We start from the raw sequence: 20,571 nt of genomic DNA on the forward strand, positions 1-20,571 counted from the left end.
CGTGCAAAGTCAAAATTACCCTTCCAATGTTTAATGAATGGAGTTAAACTGAGCCATTCAGAGAACTACAAAAAAACCACTGACCAGTCGGTGTCCTTGATGTGAATTCAGGATCAAAGTGGAATGTGTCCTCTGGTCTTCCCACAGCTGGTTTAAATGGCGGTTTAATTTCTTTCCTGTATAATTTCTGTTGGGAAATAATATATTTCAGTCACTCAGAACTAAACAGGATGAGCTTTAGTTTCCTCTGTTCTTTGTGCACTGGTTAATGCTTTTACATTAAATTCCTGTCTGTGCCATTTTAGCATAGCCATTGATCCATTAAAATATGCATTAACCAGTGCAGTAAAATAGTGCACAGAAAAAACTAAACCTCTATATGTTTCATACCAAGTTATGACACAACATTGCAAACCTCATTATTTATTATATTATCCTGAATATTTACTCTTAATTCATTGCAGAAAGGTACTGGTGATGTATTACTATAGAGCCAGATACTGTCAGATCCAACATCAACACTATCTTCATTATGACTTCATCCATTTCATTGCACTCAGCACATCCTCTCTATAACGAAAGTAAACTTGAAAATGAACCTTGCTGTCTTGAAATAAATGGTAGACTAAATAAAGAATAAAGATTAGTGGGTATTTTAAGTGCTTTACACTGCCTATTTGTACTCTTCCTATCTAGGGAGCGTGATCTCCATGTACCACTCTGCTTTTACTCCCTAGGCAGTCATCTTGGCTCATATTATAAACATTATAATAATATGTTTATAATATTATAAACATAAGACCAAAACCAAGAAATTTACCTGTAGGTGTAGAATTATTCAAACCTTAATAATGTTCTTGTTCTAATTGTTCTCCTATCATCATGTACATTTACTAGCGATGTGCCTGTACATTGGGAATGATATGGCATTGTACACATTGTTCCTTTAAATTTGCCTCTGGCAACTGCTTGGAGTTGATGAATTTTATGCTTTCTTCCAGTTTCAATTTAATTTCAACAGGGGATCAGCTGCTTACATTTACTTTACTATCCTACAGCACCTGACCAACTATGTTCCCCAAGCAATGGGGCGTTTATACTATAATATGCAGCTGACTTGGAGAATTGCACAGCTCCCATCAGCTACATTATGGTAATATAAAATCATCTGTAGTCATTCTTTGATCCAAGAAATTAAATTCAGTAAAAGTCACCAAAGTTACTTGGCAGCATTGAGCTATGTTGATGGACAGGCTATAGGAAATCTGCATCCTCAGGGAGGGAGACTTCATACTACATCCACGCTGTATTCAACTCCTTTGATGATCTCTGTAAGCTATTTCCTCCTCTACTCACCCTTCGAACTCTGCATGTTCTCTCTTGTACCTTTGTACTAGTTTTGATTGTGCAAATCAAGTAAATCCTGAATAAATCTGCAAGTTTCTTGTTGCTGCTTAACAAATACTCAAAAAGGAAAAAAAAACACAAATGCTGGGTCAATCCTTTAGCACATATTACACCTGTTTACTCCCAGCAGCAATTTTAGGAGGATGGGCAAAAGCTAGCATCGGCTTCATCAATGCTACCAAAAAAAAATGACTGACCTTAGAGCACAATTAATGTGTGAGCTACTCAACATCAATGGATTGCTGTGAAGTGCAATCACCGTTGTTATGTAAGCAAAAGTGACAGCCATTTTGCGTATAACAGTGTCCCACCAACATAATGACACGAATGATCGGTTAATCTATTCTTGGTGATGGAGGTTGAGGTGGGTGTTGTTGGTAAGGATCCTGGGAGAACTTTATCAAATAATGCCATGGGTTCTTGAACTTCACCTGAACAAGCAGATGGGGCCTCAGTTTAATGTGTTGTCCAAAGTGTCAGACTAAATTATGTGCTCAAGTCCTGAGATTGAGCTTGAACCTACTACCTTCCTGACTCAGAGACAAGAGTGCTATTACTGAGCTAAGCTGCTGCTTTTATGCAGGCTTTAAAGTGCAGAAAAAAAAATGCGGTCAAAGTATTGTCTACCCCAGTTTTCTAGCCTTACAAAAGACAATTCCTCTGAAAATAATTTACTTTTAAAGCCAAGCTTTTAAGAATGCCATGTGGAGATTACTAAATGGCTCCATGCTGCACAAAACTGCCTGTAGTTCACTCAAGCATTTGTCACTCAAAAGTGATCCAGCTGGTCTTTTTCCGAGAAATCAAACCACATTTCATGGAGAGGCAACCACTGCAATTCCTCAGGATGTCAAGCACAGAGGAAGAAAGGGGAGGAAAATGTTGCAATTTTTTGCTAAACATAAAGACATACAAAAGTACTGTACTACATATCAGAGAGGGTGATGCAGGATCTTTCATCCAGTACAGTATAAGTCAGGAGATGAAACTGCTGCTTAGATCAGGAAAGGTAACATGACTGAATCCGGTGGCGGAACTGAGCTAATGTTCCTACATACACAGTAACATTAACGCCGCACCTAGGGGTAAAAATTCCAATGACAGCATCATTGTCAATGAATCTTTGGTGATGTTTTCTCTTCACTATTTCTTGTGAAATTGTAACATTTTCTAAAATAACTAAGAACAGAGGAAATCCTCACAAACTCATTTACAACATCACTACACATAAGGTCTCATTTACAAATGGACAGCAAATTGTGTGTCCAAATCCCTGATGGACACCGTTGACAGGCAAAGACCCTGCCTGGGATATAAATTTGTAGAACTATGCCAATGGCACCCAGAAGAATTCTTATCCCTAATGCTTTAGTTTTCCTTTCTGTCTCTGATTTTGATACATGTATACCAGTAAGTAAATACAAGGGGGGAGATTTCTCCTGTGCACTATGTGTAACAAAGTTATAAATATGTTCTTTATTAATGGGTCATTCAGATTGCACTAAAGACATTTTCCCCAAATAGTTCCTTATTATAAACCATACACACATATATATGTATATATATAGGCTCCTCACTAATAAATAAACCAAATGTAACTTCTTGTGTCAGATAGACACACATGTTGGTGATGGCTGCTTTTATTTCAGACACTCTGAAACATTCTTCTAGATATACATAATAAGAGGAGATCCTGAAATGTAATTGCAGCAATATGCTTGCTCCCATTAAGGGGCCCTCTGGTGTTCAGTTACACGTTATGCAACTACAATACATATTACAGCTGTACCCCCATAGAATGAATTCAGGCCCAGTGAAACTCCAATTATAGTGGAAAATTTCTAATACCCTAATTTACTAAGCATGTAACTCAGGGAACTAGCACCTCCATCATAAATTGCTGTCTTCTTTTATTGAAAAAAATCTGAGCACTGCTCATAAGTATCCTAGAAATGGTTCATTGATGCTTGTTGGAATGTTACTTTGATGTCTGTCAGGTCAACTTAAAATGTTGTAATCCTGCGCATAAACTTTATGCACTTTTTCTCCTAAATATCCGTTTCTTTTCTCACAGTTTTCCATCAATTCTTCCTGTAGATTTTCCTTCACTGCAAATTTAAGTTTGAGTCCTCTCATTCATCTCACTTTCTGAAATGTCATTTATTTCTTTGCTTTTTTTCTTCAGCAACTTTCAGTAACATGTTCCTGTACTCAAGAGGTGCTCAAGCAGTTCTTTGTGCTCCCTGTCTATCACTATATGAAGGCTACAAAAATATTACTGTATAAAATCCTCTTTTCCCACCTTTTATGCTCTGTGAAAACTAATGGTTTCCCCACACCAGCATTTTCCCTCCAGTAAGGGTGCAGGCAGCAGTGTACCTTTTACCCCACTCCACCCCTTTGCCCTGACCATAGAATCCCGGGCCTCAATCATAAGATAAACTTCGCCCAAAGAATGCAGGCCAATGGAGTGGAACAGAAAATATTCCTCGATGTGGATGACATCTTGCTCAGTGTCACCAAACCCAGCATCTTGCAGACCATCAAAGAATTTGGGCAACCATTGGGCTATAAGCTCAACTACTTCAAGGCATGCCTCTTGCTCAGGATATCCCAATTAAAATATAGAAGGCCTACCCCTTTGTCTGGAGATAAATGGGTTTTAAGTACCTAGGGATATTAGTTACATCCAAACTTCCAGCTCTTCAAAGAAAAAAAAAACTCCTTTCCCGCATATGTGTTGACTTGAACATTAGAAACAGCACATTCATCTTCCTGCTGGGGAAAATGAGCATTATAAAGATGAATGTGCTCCTGAGCCTTCTCTACATGTTTGACATTTGCATCCCAGCACAACAATCCCAGGACCTTGACAAGCACATCAGCAGAGACCTTTTGGTAGGAAAACAGCCCACGATACACTGAGATGGCTTCAACTCCCCAACTGCGGACTGAATCTTCCACGACTGCTGGGCAGCCCAACTCCAGGCATTGTTGCCTGAAATGAAACCTCTGGCTCTGAATGGAGCCAAATGCCACCCTACCAGCCCCACCAAACTCTCGACCCCCTCATGTGGCTAGCAATGATCAGCAGGAGCCTGTTTTAGGAGCCGAACTGGAAATTGGTTTGCCGTGAACGTAACAGATGTTGGGCCTGCTGCACTCAGAAATATCTAGTCTACATGTGGCCTAACCAGCAGTCCTTAAAGGGACCTTATTTCTTAAATTATACTTTCCTTAATGTGGAGCCAGGAGGAGTAGGAGCTCCAACACAACACTGCGGGCCACTGCTGGCCATTGCTCACTGCCCTCCCTCACTACTGTCAGCCGGCCGATCTTGCTACCTCCCTACAACCGGCGATTTTCCTTTGGGGCCGTAACTGTTGCCCGCAGCTCGCTGGTACTGTACGAACAAGGCTGGTGGACCAATTTGCCATGGTCCTGATGCAGACCCTGATAGACGCACGCTGCATGCGGATTGTGCCTCGATTCAGACGCTATCCAAGCAGAATCCTTGGATGAGTCGAAACCTCATTTGAATGTAGGAAAGTACAGGACTGGAAAAGACTCTGCCGTTCAGCTGAGCGGTCCCAAAAACTAACACCCCTCAATCAGCCACTCCCTCAAATACCTATCCTGTTCACCCTTAAATTGTTCCACACTACCTGCTGTTACTGCCTCCCTGGGCACCGCATTCAATATGTTTACTACCCTCTGTTTAAAGGAGTTAAATAAACTGTACACCACCATTCTTCTAAGCTTGAGCCTATGTTCCTTGTGCTAAAGTTTGTGGCAATCTCAAACATACTATCAGGAGCCCCAACCGATCGAGGATCGCACGGACTCTTCACCCGACAGCACACCGCCGATGTCACCCCGGTGGAACGACGACCCCCTCTCTGAGGCAGAACAGAACTCATACCTCAGCTCAGGGAGCGTGGAACACTTTGCACAGATCACCTGGATGCAGGGACACGGCAAAGAGCTGGAAACTGCAAACGGACTGTCGGGTGAGACTTTAAACTGTTGTTAAAATGGGTCTGAAAGTCGCATCCATTAACGTGCGTAGCGTTAAATGCACTACGCGATGTGTGTCGACCTTGGACTACCTGGCCAAGGTCAAGAGCGACCTGCTGTTCTTGCAGGAGTGCGGCCTGCCAAATCTCAGCAATTACCGGCAATGGTCGCAGCGGTGGGCCCACGGGCCGTCGATCTGGTCGGGAGGCAACGATTGCCATGCCTCCGGCCTGGGGATTCTGCTGCGGGGAGGTAACTTCACCATCACCGAGGTAAAGGAGGTGGTGGGGGGTCGTCTCCTCGTAGCAAACGTAATGTACAAAAACGCTCCGCTCCGGCTGACCAACGTGTACACCCCAGCTCTGAAGAGCGAGCGGCTAGCCGTCTTCCAGCAGCTTCCACTGCTGCTGGTGACGTCCAAGCCGGTCATTCTCGGCGGTGACTTCAACTGCATCATCGGTGTGGCTGGACGATCCGGCAGAGCCGACAGCAAACTGGACACCACGTCCAAACTCCTGATGGAAGCGGTGAAAGACGCCAAGCTGTGCGACGTCTTCAGCCACCCTGCAGACGGGGCGGCGCGTCAATACACCTGGTCCAGACCAGACGGGTCCGTCCGTTCCAGGATAGATTTCCTGTTTGTGTCCCCGAAGCTCAAGGTCAGATCCACCAAGGTCACACCGGTGTTCTTCTCTGACCACTGCCTCCTCCTGGCCGACTGTCACCTACAGGACGATCAGAGAGTGGGCAGGGGGACATGGAAGCTGAACGTGAAACTGTTGACCCCGGGAAACATTGAGGAACTGACGAGGGATTACAAAGGTTGGAGAACTGTAAAGCCCCTCTTTGATTCCCCAGTGCACTGGTGGGAAGCCATCAAGGCGAACATCAAGAGGTTCTTCATCCTCAAAGGTGTTCAGAAGGCGAGAGAGAGGCAGAGGGAAACGTCCCGACTCCAGAAAAGCATGCAGAATCTTCTCCTGCTTCAGTCGATGGGGATCGATGTCGGGGAGGAACTCAGGTGAAGGACCAGCAAGCCTCGCTCTTTGCCTCCGAGGCCTCCAAGATGATCTTCCAGTCCAGAGTCCGCTCCGTGGAGCAGGACGAGACTTGCTCGCGCTTCTTCTTCCAAAAGGTGCACAGAGAGAGCTCTGTGATCAGCAGCCTGAAGGAAGAGGATGGCTTGGTCACGTCCTCGCAGCCCGACATACTGAGGATCTGCAAATCCTTTTACGCCGGACTGTACGACGCGAAGCCCACAGACAGCGCGGCCTCCCAGTCCTTCTTGTCGTCTATCACGGAGGTTCTAGACGACAGCAAGCGGGAGAGTCTGGATCACCCACTAACTCTGAACGAACTGACAAAGGCCGTCCGTTCCTTCAAGAAGAGTAAGACTCCCGGAAGCGACGGCTTACCGGAGGAATTGTACTCTGCTCTGAGGGACTGGATAGGCCCAGACCTACTGGAAGTGTACGGGGATATGCTCCTGGCAGGCAGCATGTCAGACTCCATGAGGAAAGGCATCATCACCCTCATCTACAAACGGAAGGGGGAGAGGGAAGAAATCAAAAATTGGCGACCCATCTCACTACTTAACGCGGACTACAAAATTCTGTCCAAGGTCATCGCCAATCGGGTCAAGTCAGCCCTGGAGGTGGTGATCCACCCCGATCAGACCTGCGCTGTACCCGGCAGGAAGATCTCTGATAGCCTAGCGCTACTCAGGGATACGATCGCCCACGTACAGGACATGGGGGTGAACACCTGCCTGATCAGCCTGGACCAGGAGAAGGCCTTTGACAGAATATCCCACACGTACATAATGGACGTGCTCTCCAAAATGGGGTTTGGGGAGGGAATCCGCAATTGGATCCAACTGCTCTACACAGACATCAGTAGTGCAGTTTCAATCAACGGGTGGGAATCAGGAAGCTTTCCGATCACCAGAGCTGACAAACAAGCACCAAGACCAAGCTTGGCTGGTGGTGAGAAGGGCCCTTCCCGTCAGATCCTTCATGTACTCCCGGACTCTCAGTGCCACTGCGCGCTGTCCCAGAGGAGGCTGCGGTGGAGACGAGACCGTCACCCATCTCCTTCTGGAATGTGCCTTTGCAAAGAAGGTCTGGAGAGAGATGCAGTGGTATCTGTCCAGGTTCGTCCCGAGCAGTTCCGTAACACAGGATTCTGTGCTCTACGGGCTGTTCCCGGGGACGCACACTGAGACGGACATCAACTGCTGCTGGAAGACCATCAACTCGGTGAAAGACGCCCTTTGGTCTGCCCGAAACTTGCTGGTCTTCCAGTGCAAGGAGCTGTCCTCGACCGAGTGTTGCAGACTGGCACATTCCAAGGTCCAGGACTACGTGCTCAGGGACGCACTGAGGACGGGTGAGGCCGCCGCAAAGGCTCTGTGGGGAAAGGCAACCGTTTAGAGCCTTCCCGCCATTGTACACCGAGGGGCTGCAATCAGGGAAAATCCCCCTCGGGCAGAATGTAAAATTCTAATTGATGTCATGTAACTGTAATGAATCTGTAATGAACCTGTAAAGAATCTGTAACGTACCTGTTATCAATAATCTGTATTGAGTGTAATGCAATGAGGCACCCGAGAGTGTCATGAACTGTAATTATGTCCAATGTGTTCATTGAACTGCACTTGATGTAACCTGAAAATTGCATAATCTGTATTGTGTACGTTTGGAATGTGATATGACAACTGTATTGTATGTATTGCTGCAAATTTTATGAATAAAGTATATTTTTTGAAAAAAAAAATCAGGATTCGATTTAACTTAGGAATCTTGTACAATACATTCCCTGAGACTTCTCTTCTCCACAGTAAATAATCCCAGGTTCTTCAGCCTCTTCTCATAGATCAGGTGTCTTAAACTAGGTATCGCTGACACAATATTTAGAGATTATTTAGTACGTAACGTTCACTGAAGTAAAAGATCAGCATTTCAATCAAGGGTCAGAAACAGAAATATTTTATAGTACAAATATCAGGCAACTAATCCTCGGGCCAGCCCATACAAAATATCCAGCAGGGAAATGAGGAGAGATTTATTTATGCAGCAAGTTGTTATGATCTGGAATGCATTACTTATACAAAGGTGGTGGAAGCAGATTCAATAGTAACTTTTAAAAGGGAATTGGATAAATACTTGAAAAGGCGGAATCTGCAGGGCTATGGAGAAAGAGCAGGGACTAATTGGATAGTTCTTTCAAAGAGCTGGCACAGACACGATGGGCCAAATAGCCTCCTTCTGTGCTGTATGGTTCTATGATACTACTTTCCTGATGGAAGGAGGTAGCGGGCGGAACCACTGAATTCAATAGAGAAGAACAGGCAGGGGGACAAAACAGAATTCTTCATCCAATAGGTACAATGTGCTTAACTACAGATATGCTGCATAGTTCCCCCAATGGCTCAGTGGGTAAAGGTACTGCCCGATGTAGCATTAAATCCACAGAGTTCAGATGGATACTGCCTGTCTCTGCCAGAGTAATCGTTGGGAGTGCTAAAGTTGGCCTTAGTGCCCCTTGGAAATGGAGAGGAAAATCAGCCAGGCTTCCCACTCCTGATTACTATCCAGTGACTCCAGTCTGCCCTTGAGGACATTGTTAAAGAAAGTATCAGCTTGTCTCTGTTGCCCTCCACAGGTGAACAGCCAACTAATTTTCATTCTCTGGTCTCACACAAAGAATGGCCACTAGGGCAAGGTGCTGGGGGACTGGAACTGTACCCTAGCTAGAATCAACACCTTTAAGGGAGAAAAAAGCTGAAAATAAAGAAATGCTATGTGTTATTTAGTAACTTATACCTTTCTTACATAGCCTCATTCAGAGACCACAAAGATAATTGGTGTGGAAAATGAAAATGACATGCCAGTACAGTGGAGGTTGAGCCAGACCAGAGGGAGCTTTACTCTGCCTTGCCCATGTTACACCTGTGAGTGCTTGACACTGACACCATCCCTCTCCTTGTTCAGCACCAAAAAAGTCTTCTAAATGTTAAACAAGCGATAAAACACAAACATTTTGTGGTCATAGTAAGGGGGTATCAAAGAGTTACGAGTGAGTGAGAATTGCCTGGAGGTTGTGAAGTCATCGGCAGCAGGGTTGTGTGAGAACAGTGTGGCTGTGTCTTTCCTGTCAAATCATAACTGAAGCGATTACATGTCTCATGATTTTTACAAGACCATTAATGATATTTACTTCGGAGCTTAGTGATGTGTGAACTTATTCAGTACATGTTCCAACATGGTAATCTTGGCATAAAAAGAATCTGAAAATCTGAAATAAAAACAGAAAAGGCTAGCAACTCATGGCAGGATGATCAGCATATGGAAAAAGGGGCAGGCCAATGATTCAAGTATAGACCCTTCATCTGAATTCAGCTCCAACAAAGACCAACCAATGTACCTCTCTAGTCCCCTCTGGATGGCTGCCAGGTGCAGCATCCCAGGAGTGAACTGCGCCTTTGAGGGGCCTTGCGTTAGTATTGTAGAGAAGCTGGGAGGGGCGGAAGAAGGGACCTACCTCTGCGCTCATGGCCGCCAGCATTGGAGCCTTCTGGCTGCTGCCAAAGAGCAGTAAAAACAGGATAATATACCTTCAGGAAACTTGTGGCTCCTTCAATCACTTGCGTGCTTCCAGGACCCCCACGGCCTGCGCCAGGTCTTTTCATAGTATCATAGTAGGTATAGCACAGGAGGAGGCCATCGGCTCATCGTACCTGTGCTGGTCTCTTTGAAAGAGATATCCAATTAGCCCCATTTCCCTACTCTTCCCCCGGCCATTTTGGGATGCTCCTCTGTTCGGTCTCCCCATGCAGACAGAGAGGAAAGTGAGGCAGGAGACTGGGAATGCTCACACTGGACCTGTATCCACTAGATGTACAGGCCGAGTTATAACTAATCGGGGAAGCCTCAGATATCACAGGACAGTTTGATGGAGAAAGAGACCTTCGGTAACAGGCCTCCACTCCCATTTCCTCTTCCCTGCACCTAGGAACGGAGCATTCCCCAGATGCAACAAAAGTGAAAATCTGCCTTCGGGTCTTTATTTGAAATATTTAAACCTCTATTTCCTCTTTTCAGATGCTAACAGACAGTATTTTCCATTTAAAAAAAAATTTGTTCATGGGATGTGGGTGTCGCTGGCAAGGCCAGCATTTATTGCCCTTGAGAAGGTGATGGTGAGCCGCCTTCTGGAACCGCTGCAGTCCGTGTGGTGAAGGTTCTCCCACAGTGCTGTTAGGAAGGGAGTTCCAGGATTTTGATCCAGCGATGATGAAGGAACGGCGATATATTTCCAAGTCGGGATGGTGTGTGACTTGGAGGGGAACGTGCAGGTGGTGTTGTTCCCATGTACCTGCTGCCCTTCTCCTTCTAGCTGGTAGAGGTCATGGATTTGGGAGGTGCTGTCGAAGAAGCCTTGGTGAGTTGCTGCAGTGCATCCTGTAGATGGTACACACTGCAGCCACGGTGCGCCGGTGGTGAAGGGAGTGAATGATTAGGGTGGTGGATGAGGTGCCAATCAAGCGGGCTGCTTTGTCCTGGATGGTGTCGAGCTTCTTGAGTGTTGTTGGAGCTGCACTCATCCAGGCAAGTGGAGAGTATTCCATCACACTCCTGACTTGTGCCTTGTAGGTGGTGGAAAGGCTTTGGGGAGTGAGGAGGTGAGTCACTCGCCGCAGAATACCCAGCCTCTGACCTGCTCTTGTCGCCACGTTATTTATATGGCTGGTCCAGTTAAGTTTCTGGTCAATGGTGAACCCCAGGACATTGATGGTGGGGGATTCGGCGATGAAAATGCCGTTGAATGTCAAGGAGAGGTGGTTAGATTCTCTTTTATCGGAGGTGGTCATTGCCTGGCACTTTTATGAACATACAAAGAATGACGAACAGGAAAAGACCCTCTGGTCCATCCAGCCTGTCTCACATTTGTAACCTTGATGCTTTGTTTATATTTAAGTGCAAAAGATTGGTGCTGTAATGTTCACAAAATTAATCTAAATAATAATGACTGCGCCTAGACACAGAATCATAGAATCACACAGCCCATCGTTCCTGTGCTGGGTCTTTGAACAAGCTATCCAATCAGTCCCGCTCCCCTGCTCTTCCCCATAGCCCTGCAATTTTCTCCCCTTCAAGTACTTATCCAATTCACTTTTGAAAGTTACTCTGCCTCCACCACCCTTTCAGGCAGTGCATTCAAGATCATCATAACTCGCTGGGTAAATTTTTTTTCCTCATCTCACTTCTGGCTCATTTGCCACTTATATTAATCTTACTGACCCTTCTGCCAGTTGGAACAGTTTCTCCTTATTTACTCTATCAAAACCCTTCATGCTACATGCTCAGTTAATTGACCATGACAACACTATGGTAGCATCCAAGCTTATCATAGTCACAAAGCAACAGTAATGAGTTACAACGATTAAACTATAAATTAATTGTTCCAAAGAAACTGATGTTGCACTAATAGATGATATTATCATACACAGGAATTGATCAAGGTTAAAGGAATTGATCTTGGGGAAAGCTGTGGAAGGATATCCTTTCAACACATAGAATGTGTATGACTCAGGGCATTCCTGGCTATCTGCTTCTTAAATACTCTGCACTGGGAATAATGCTCATCCTTGTGAGAGATCTCAGGTAGTAATTGAAAGTATTAACCTTTTAAGAACTCATGTGATGTTTCCAAACTAAGAGGAAAATACGCAACAACTTCAGAAAATTCACTGTAGGCAGGGGTGGGGGGCAACTGTCAACCCGCACCCAAAACAGGATCTTGAATGTACTGCCTGAAAGGGTGGTGGAGGCAGAGTAACTTTCAAAAGGGAATTGGATAAGTACTTGAAGGGGAGAAAATTGCAGGGCTATGGGGAAAAGCAGGGGAGTGGGACTTATTGGATAGCTCGTTCAAAGACCCAGCACAAGGTGGTTCGTGCTTCATTTAAATTTGGTGGATGAGCTGTTAGTATGAATCGTGTTGGTAGTTGGACATCTCACCCATTGCGGGGATGGAATTTGGTCCAACATCAGCTCTTGGTGGCCTGCACCTCTTTAAGGGGAGGTGGAGTGCTCATTGTGGAGCTGAGCTGAAGCTGATTTTGGTGTAATGCCTGGGAGACTTTAGCGGAGGAAGTAGGAAGGAGAAGGAATGTCTTACTTCCTGCAGATGGGAGAAGGATGCCTCACCACACTACCAGAGAAGGATAGTCTGAGGTGGTTGAGTGTGTCAATGCCTGCAGTTTAGCCCCAAAGACCCTGGAAGCAGTTCAAGAAGAAGCTCCTGACCTGGGCTGTTAAGGTAAGACACTCATTCAGTCTTGTTGTCGTTGCCAGCACAGCCCTGCACCACTTCACTGTAACAGCATCAATGAAAATCTTGAGTTCCCTCGCTTCACTTTCCTCTCATCCAATCAGTATAACACCTTCCTGCTGCTACTTCCAAACTCTGGCACTTCTACTACTGTCACTGTTAATGCCCTCTCTTCCACCTTCCACACACCTGATGCATCTTCATAACACCAGGCAAACTAGACTACCCTAACACACAGATGTTCAGAACTCTTCAGTACGCCACTTGCTAACACACTCCCTTTCCTTTTGCAGAACAAACTAGTGCACAATACCAGGGAGAGGACCCACACAGGAGTAGGGACTCTATTCCTTACACGTGCTCTCATCTGTTGAAGAGGCTACTTTGAACAATGTGGGCAGGGGGGGCTGCCTGAGCTGTTGCAGAAGGTCTTGGGAGGAGGAAGAATGCCACATGGCGCTTGCTCCTATAACCATCCATTTCTCTTATCTTTCATTCCTCCTGCCTTCCTACTCTCCTGCCGTTGTTCCAGTCTTGACTCCCTCTTGGATAATGAAGCAGTCTGAGCCCGTATGCAGCAAGACCTGGACAACATCCAGGCTTGGGCTGATAAGTGGCAAGTAACATTCGCGCCGGACAAGTGCCAGGCAATGACCATCTCCAACAAGAGAGTGTCTAACCACCTCCCCTTGACATTCAATGGCATTATCATCACTGAATCCCCCACCATCAACATTCTGGGGGTCACCATTGACCAGAAACTTAACTGGACCAGCCATATAAATATTGTGGCTACAAGAGCAGGTCAGAGGCTGGGTATTCTGCGGCGAGTGACTCACCTCCTGACTCCCCAAAGCCTTTCCACCATCTACAAGGCACAAGTCAGGAATGTGATGGAATACTCTCCATTTGCCTGAGTGCAGCTCCAATAACACACAAGAACCTCGACACCATCCAGGACAAAGCAGTCCGCTTGATTGGCACCACATCCACCACCCTAATCATTCACTCCCTTCACCACCAGCGCACAGTGGCTGCAGTGTGTACCATCCACAGGATGCACTGCAGCAACTCACCAAGGCTTCTTCGACAGCACCTCCCCAACCCGCTACCTCTGCCACCTAGAAGGACAAGAGCAGCAGGCACATGGGAACAACACCACCTGCACGTTCCCCTCCAAGTCACACACCATCCCAACTTGGAAATATATCGCCGTTCCTTCACCGTCGCTGGGTCAAAATCCTGGAACTCCCTTCCTAACAGCACTGTGGGAGAACCTTCACCACACGGACTGCAGCAGTTCAAGAAGGCTGCTCACCACCACCATCTCAAGGGCAATTAGGGATGGGCAATAAATGCTGACCTTGTCAGTGACGCCCACATCCCATGAACGAATAAAAAAAAAGCCCACAGCTTCATTCTGTGCCTCTCTCAGGATTCTCTGAAGTGCCCACCTCCTTCCCGCTCTGCTCGCCCCACCCCTTGGACTCTGCCAGCAGATCAACAATCACCATCCCTCTCTGCACCTCCGACCAGAAGGTGCCTTCACTTGCGAGCAAGGCTCTTGCTGTTTACAATCTATATCAATGACTTAGATGAGGGGACCGATTGTAATGTATCCAAGTTTGCTGATGATACAAAGCTAGGTGGGAAAGTAAGCTGTAAGGAAGATGTAAAGAGGTTGCAAAGGGATATAGACAGGTTAAGTGAGTGGGCGAGAAGGTGGCAGATGTAGTATAATGTGGGGAAATGTGAAATTATCCACTTTGGTAGGAAGACTAGAAAAGCTTTTAAAAGGTGAGAGATTAAGAAATATTGTTAGTCAGAGGGATTTGGGTGTCCTTGTAGGTACAGCAAGCAATTAGGGACATGCAGGTACAGCAAGCAATTAGGAAGGCAAATGGTATGTTCGACTTCATTGCAAGGGGGTTGGAGTATAAGAGTAAGCCAGTCTTACTGCAATCATACAGGGCTCAGGTGAGACCACACCTGGAGTACTGTGTACAGTTTTGGTCTCCTTACCTAAGGAAGGATATACTTGCCTTAGAGCGGGTGCAACCAAGGTTCATTAGATAGATTCCTGGGATGAGAGGGTTGTCCTGTGAAGAGAGATTGTGTAGAACGGACCTATACTCACTGGAGTTTAGAAGAATGAGAGGTGATCTCATTAAAACGTATAAAATTCTTAGAGGGCTTGACAGGTGCTGAGAGGCTGTTTCCCCTGGCTGGAGAGTCTAGAACTAGGAGTCATAGCCCGATATTAGAATGGAGGTGGAATGGCAGCGGGGGGGTGAATGGATGCGTGGGTAACCCGGCCAATAAAAAATATCCGTTTCCCATGAGATCGTAATTCAATTGTTGCCACTTAACGTGGCTTCTGGGTTTGCCGTCTGAAACCTGCGCAGCAGGCAGACTGCACACCCGCATCACAGCTGTCAGCTGGACGAGCTCTATTTAAAGGGCCGTTGCTCCAAAGGCTTTTGCTGGAGCAAACACCCACAGATCACAATGGAGCAGCACAGGGGCAAGGCTGCTCTAAGATTCAATGATGCCTCACTCCAGGTGCAACTGGATGGGGTGAGGGGGAGGAGGGATGTGTTTTACCTGGCGGACGGGAGGAAGTGGCCCGCCTCTGCCATCAAGAAGGCCTGGCGCGAGGTGGCAGAGGAGGTCACCAGACGCGGAGCAGGATGCGTTGGAGCTGAGCCACACCCTTGAATGCCTGACCGTTGGGGACGGTGAGACTGGCACCCCACATACATTTGGTGACACAACTTTAACATACATCACACATAACATGAGTGAATGTTATCAATGCTTTGCCATCTTCGACACCTCAGTATGCTCATCGCAAAATGACACATCTGTGATCATGCTTAATATTGTCTTCTATTCTCTTACAGGGCCTTCAGCCACCGCTGTGACGGCAGAGGGCGATTCCTCAGAGGACCTGTCGGCCTCTAAAGGTGCACTGTCATACGTTAGTGAGCCATCCACCAGTGAGATACTCACATCTCGGTGGGTCCTAGTACTCAGTTAGTTGGGTTGGCACCTGGTGAGTCACCACACACGTGAGCACGAGCAGACACTGGTGGCAAGGGCTGCAGTGGAGAGTCCGTGTCAGTGGTAGCACTCCTCTCCAGGCTCTGCTCAGCTGGACACAGATGCTGAACCCCGGGGGCCATCCTTTAAAAGGAGATGATCGAGGGACAGCAGCACATTTGTGAGGTGCTGGAACAGGTGCCACGCACACTCTCCACAATAGCACAGAAGACGGAGGAGTCCACCTCCTGCATGAGTGGAATGGAGGCACAGGTACGGGAGGGAATCCCTGAGATAGTGTCACAGGGACGTGAGGGAATCCCTGAGATAGTGTCACAGGGACGTGAGGGAATCTCTGAGATAATGTCACAGGGACGTGAGCAACTCCCTGAGATAGTGTCACAGGTAAGTGCGGGAATGTCTGCGATGGAGAGAAGGCTAGCCTCCGTTGAGCTTCAAGCACGGCTCACAAATGAGTCCATTCAGGCCTTGACAACGGTTGTTCGGACTCAGGGTGAACAACATTCTGCCACCTTAAACAGGTTGATGGATACTTTAGAAGTGGCCTTCTGACGCATCACACACGTCCACCACACTGTTCTCCAGAAGGGTGGTAGGAATGATGTGGGCCTGGCCCAGGGGACGGATGATGGCGAAAGGGGACACGGAAGCGCCACTCAAAGCACTCGCACGTCTCACCTGTTGTCCCCCTCTCAACCAGTACCCGCAATGCCGCCTTCTCTCTCGGTGGTCAAGTCTGCATCTGCACAGGTGCAGGTGGAGCAGTCTTTGGCGGGGCCCTCATGGGCTCCAAAACCCAGAGGATCTAAATAGTCAGGGCATGAACATGAGCAACCTGCCACTACCTCTGCTGCAGCCAAAGTGGGTGCACCATGTAGAAGCAGTAGGAAGAGGAAGGCTAAGGATTTGTGATCACGAAGGGTATGCACAAGGATGTCTGACAAATGGTCATGTTTTTCATTTATATTTGCTTTTTGTTAAAGTCACATTAAATGTTAGCATTCTCACCACTACTGTCATGTCTTGCCCATTCTTGACTGGCTTTTGTAATAGGGCCCTTTCATGAGTTTCACCATGAATGGCGACACTTGATGCCATCCACTGAGTCACTTTACAGTGGGTGCATGTGTAGTTGCAGGACTGTTTTGTGCAGGGAGGGATGGACGGCCTGGTGTGGGCTCTGCTTTTTCAGGTGGTGTGACGACTGGACTCTTCACACTTTCTGATGTTAGGAGAACCGTTCACAAATCAGTGACTCCCTGACTCTCTGGCCTCACGAGCAGCCAGGTGAGCTGCTGCTCTGCCCATGGGTTCCTCCTCCTCCTCAATGTGGGTGGCAGATGTGGATGGGGCCTCCTCAAGCGGCATCCCTCTCTGTTGTGCCATGTTGTGCAGGGCGCAACACACTACTATAATGCATTCCACTCTGTCTGGTGCGTATTGAAGCGCTCCCCCAGAACGATCAAGGCACCTGAAGCGCATCTTGAGCAGCCCTATAGCATGCTCAATTGTAGACCTGGTAGCGAAGTGGCTGACGTTATATCGATGCTGTTGCTCGGTGGTGGGGTTCCTCAGAGGAGTCATGAGCCATGTGTGCAGGGGGTATCCCTTGTCCCCGAGGAGCCAGCCCTTAAGGGCGTTCGATGCGTAGAAGGGGGGCAGGATTATGGATTCTCTTAGGATGAAGGAATTGTGGCAGCTGCCAGGGAATCTGGCGTACACATGAAGGAATCTTTTGCAGTGGTCACAAATGAGCAGACTGTTGATGGAGTGAAACCCTTTTCTGTTGATGAACAGTCCTGGCTCGTGTAGAGGTGCTCGTATTGCTATATGGGTGCAACTGATTACATCCTGTACTCGTGGGAATCCCACTGCCCTCTCCGTCTGGCTGAGTTCGTCCATGGGGAAATTAACGTACTGCGAGGCTCTGCGAAACAAGCCGTCGGTGACCTGCCTTATGCACTTGTGTGCAGACGCCTGAGCGACCCCGGCGATGCCCATGGTGGCAAGCTGGAATGATCCAGAGGCGAAGAAGTTGAGGGCAGTGGTGACTTTGACAGCAACGGGTAATAAGATGCCGCTTGACCCAACCGGGGGCTGCTCGGCATGAAGGAGGCTGCAGATGTCTGTGACTACCTGGTGACTGACTCTGAGCCTCCTTATGCACTGCTCCTCAGAGAGGTCCAGGAAGCTGAGTCTCGGTCTGTAGACCCTGTTGTGAGGGTAGTGCCTCCTGCGACGTCGCTCTCTCTGTTGTTGCCCTCTGTGCTCTTGTGCAGGTGCCTGTGGCACAGCACTGTGTTATGGAGCTCCAAGTGACAAAAGTGCACACCGTGCCTGGCAAGGCTGGTGATGTTGCTCACCCTCAGATGTAGTGGTGAATGCGGCCATGGCGCCCCCCCATCCTGATGGTGTGAGTTTGAGGGGGTTGTTATATATGTATGAACAGAAGAATTGTGAGTGGAAAGTAAGAATTTTCAGTGAAAACACAAAGAACTCGCAGCCAAATGTTTGTGTGAACGAACTGAGTGCCCTGCAGCAAGAACTCACCTTTTCTCCCCATCTGTCAAACAAGCATTTGAATGTTCAACTGGCTGAAACACGTCTGGTAGAACATGGAGTGTTTCCCACAGCATGGGAAACATGCTGAGCATGTTTCAAAATCGTACCCCTGCCTTAATGTGGACAAAATTAAGTAATTCAAATACTTCAAGTAAGTACATAAGTCTCTTAACTGTCATCCTGCCGGCTTTAATTGCCAGTGGGACTTCGGCATTTGGGAGGCGCGCGAACCCAGATGCATCAATGGAGAACCCGAAAGTCTGTGGGTTGGAGCTGGGTTGCGAACCCGCTCGGGATTTCCGCAATTTTTGGAGCCCACTCAACCCCAACACACCCGCTATTTCATTCCAAAATTGATCCCATAGGCTCAAGATAAGGGGTCGGCCATTTAGGACCGAGATGAGGAAAAATTTCTTCACTCAGAATGTTGTGAATCTTTGGAATTTTCTACCCCAGATGGCTGTGGTTTCTCAGACGTTGAGTATTTTCAAGACTGAGATTGATAGATTCTTGGACACTAAGGGAATCAAGGGATATGATGAAAGGGTGGGAAAGTGGAGTTGAGGTAGAAGATCAGCCATGATCTTACTGAATGGCGGAGCAGGCTTGAGGGGCCATATGGTCTACTCCTGTTCCTATTTCTTATGTTCCTGCCTGAGAGCAGCTGATGATCTCTTTGAATATCACTAGAAATGGCACCCTCCACACTGTTCCCAGCCAGGATTTGTATGACTGATTTAGAGTTGGTGACTAGGACGCCTGAGCTGTTGAAAAGGGTTTTTGGGCCCTGAAACAAGTGCAGGACCCTCACTAGCACATGTAAATAGATGCCAGCCGCTTACAGGCAAGCATGATAGATGCCTAAAAGAAGCCCCAATTCAAAATGGTGACGGGTGCATTTTCTGTGCGAAGCGGGAATGCAAAATTGAGACTCACCTTTCAGTGCATTAGAGCTCATTGTTTGGAGGTAAAACAGGCATTCCCAAGTTGAAAGTTCCCCCAACTGAATGTGCTATATATAGAAATACATACAAGTAACAAGTAACAATCTGCAGTATTTTTTTTAAGTTCTTCGGGGGTTCAGACTTTTTGCTTGGCCTGGTTCCCACCGATGGAGCCTATATCCGCCCTTGTACAGGCCAGGACATCTCCACTCACCCTGAGTACTGACTGCTACTACTACAATGAGGAGCAGTCGGGAGTCCCCACCCCTGTCTTCGGTTCCCTGTAAGGGGTAGATGGAAGCACCTTAAAAGACAAAGAAGAAACTCCCGAAAATGACGGACATCCAGTGAGACTACAGCTTTCCTGCCAGGTTCCAATATTCAGGTTCTATAAAAATTACATGAGGAAACTAATACTGAGTATATAAAAACTTAGGAGTTCTGATGCTGAGTATATAAGAATTCATAGTAATACCGAGTGTATAAAAACTCACAGAGTACTGATAGGGAGAATATAAATCCTCACTGAGTACTAATAATGAGTATATAAACCCTCACTGAAAGTACTAATATTGAGTATAGAAAGACCGTTCTGACGAAAGGTCATCGACCTGAAACATTAACTCTATTTCTTTCTTCACAGATGCTGCCTGACTTGTTGAGTATTTCCTGCATTTTCTGTTTTTATTTCAGATTTCCAGCATCTGCAGTATTTTGCTTTTGATGGAGTATATAAACCTTCACTGAGAGTACTGATGTGAGTATATAAACCCTCATTGAAAGTATTGATAGTGAGTATATAAACCCTCATTGAAAGTATCGATAGTGAGTATATAAACCCTCACTGAGCGTACTAATAGTGAGTATATAAACCCTCACTGAGCGTACTAATAGTGAGTATATAAACCCTCACTGAGCGTACTAATAGTGAGTATATAAACCCTCACTGAAAGTATTGATAGTGAGTATATAAACCCTCATTGAAAGTATTGATAGTGAGTATATAAACCCTCATTGAAAGTATTGATAGTGAGTATATAAACCCTCATTGAAAGTATTGATAGTGAGTATATAAACCCTCACTGAAAGTATTGATAGTGAGTATATAAACCCTCATTGAAAGTATCGATAGTGAGTATATAAACCCTCACTGAGCGTACTAATAGTGAGTATATAAACCCTCACTGAGTGTACTAATAGTGAGTATATAAACCCTCACTGAAAGTACTAATATACTAATAGT

The 20,571-nt window shown here is 46.5% G+C and overlaps 1 protein-coding gene across 1 annotated transcript in view; it reads right to left on the reverse strand.

Annotated features, from left to right (window-relative positions):
• The window catches only part of rps6ka2 (ribosomal protein S6 kinase, polypeptide 2), a 594,161-nt gene that overhangs the window by 72,479 nt on the left and 501,111 nt on the right, over positions 1-20,571 (reverse strand). The window contains exon 13 of the mRNA XM_067989092.1: positions 85-187. Within this exon, the coding sequence (XP_067845193.1) occupies positions 85-187 (103 nt within the window). The remainder of the gene's footprint in view (positions 1-84; positions 188-20,571) is intronic.

Source organism: Heptranchias perlo, chromosome 8 (assembly GCF_035084215.1).
Source record: "Heptranchias perlo isolate sHepPer1 chromosome 8, sHepPer1.hap1, whole genome shotgun sequence".
In the NCBI taxonomy this organism is placed as follows: Eukaryota; Metazoa; Chordata; class Chondrichthyes; order Hexanchiformes; family Hexanchidae; genus Heptranchias; species Heptranchias perlo.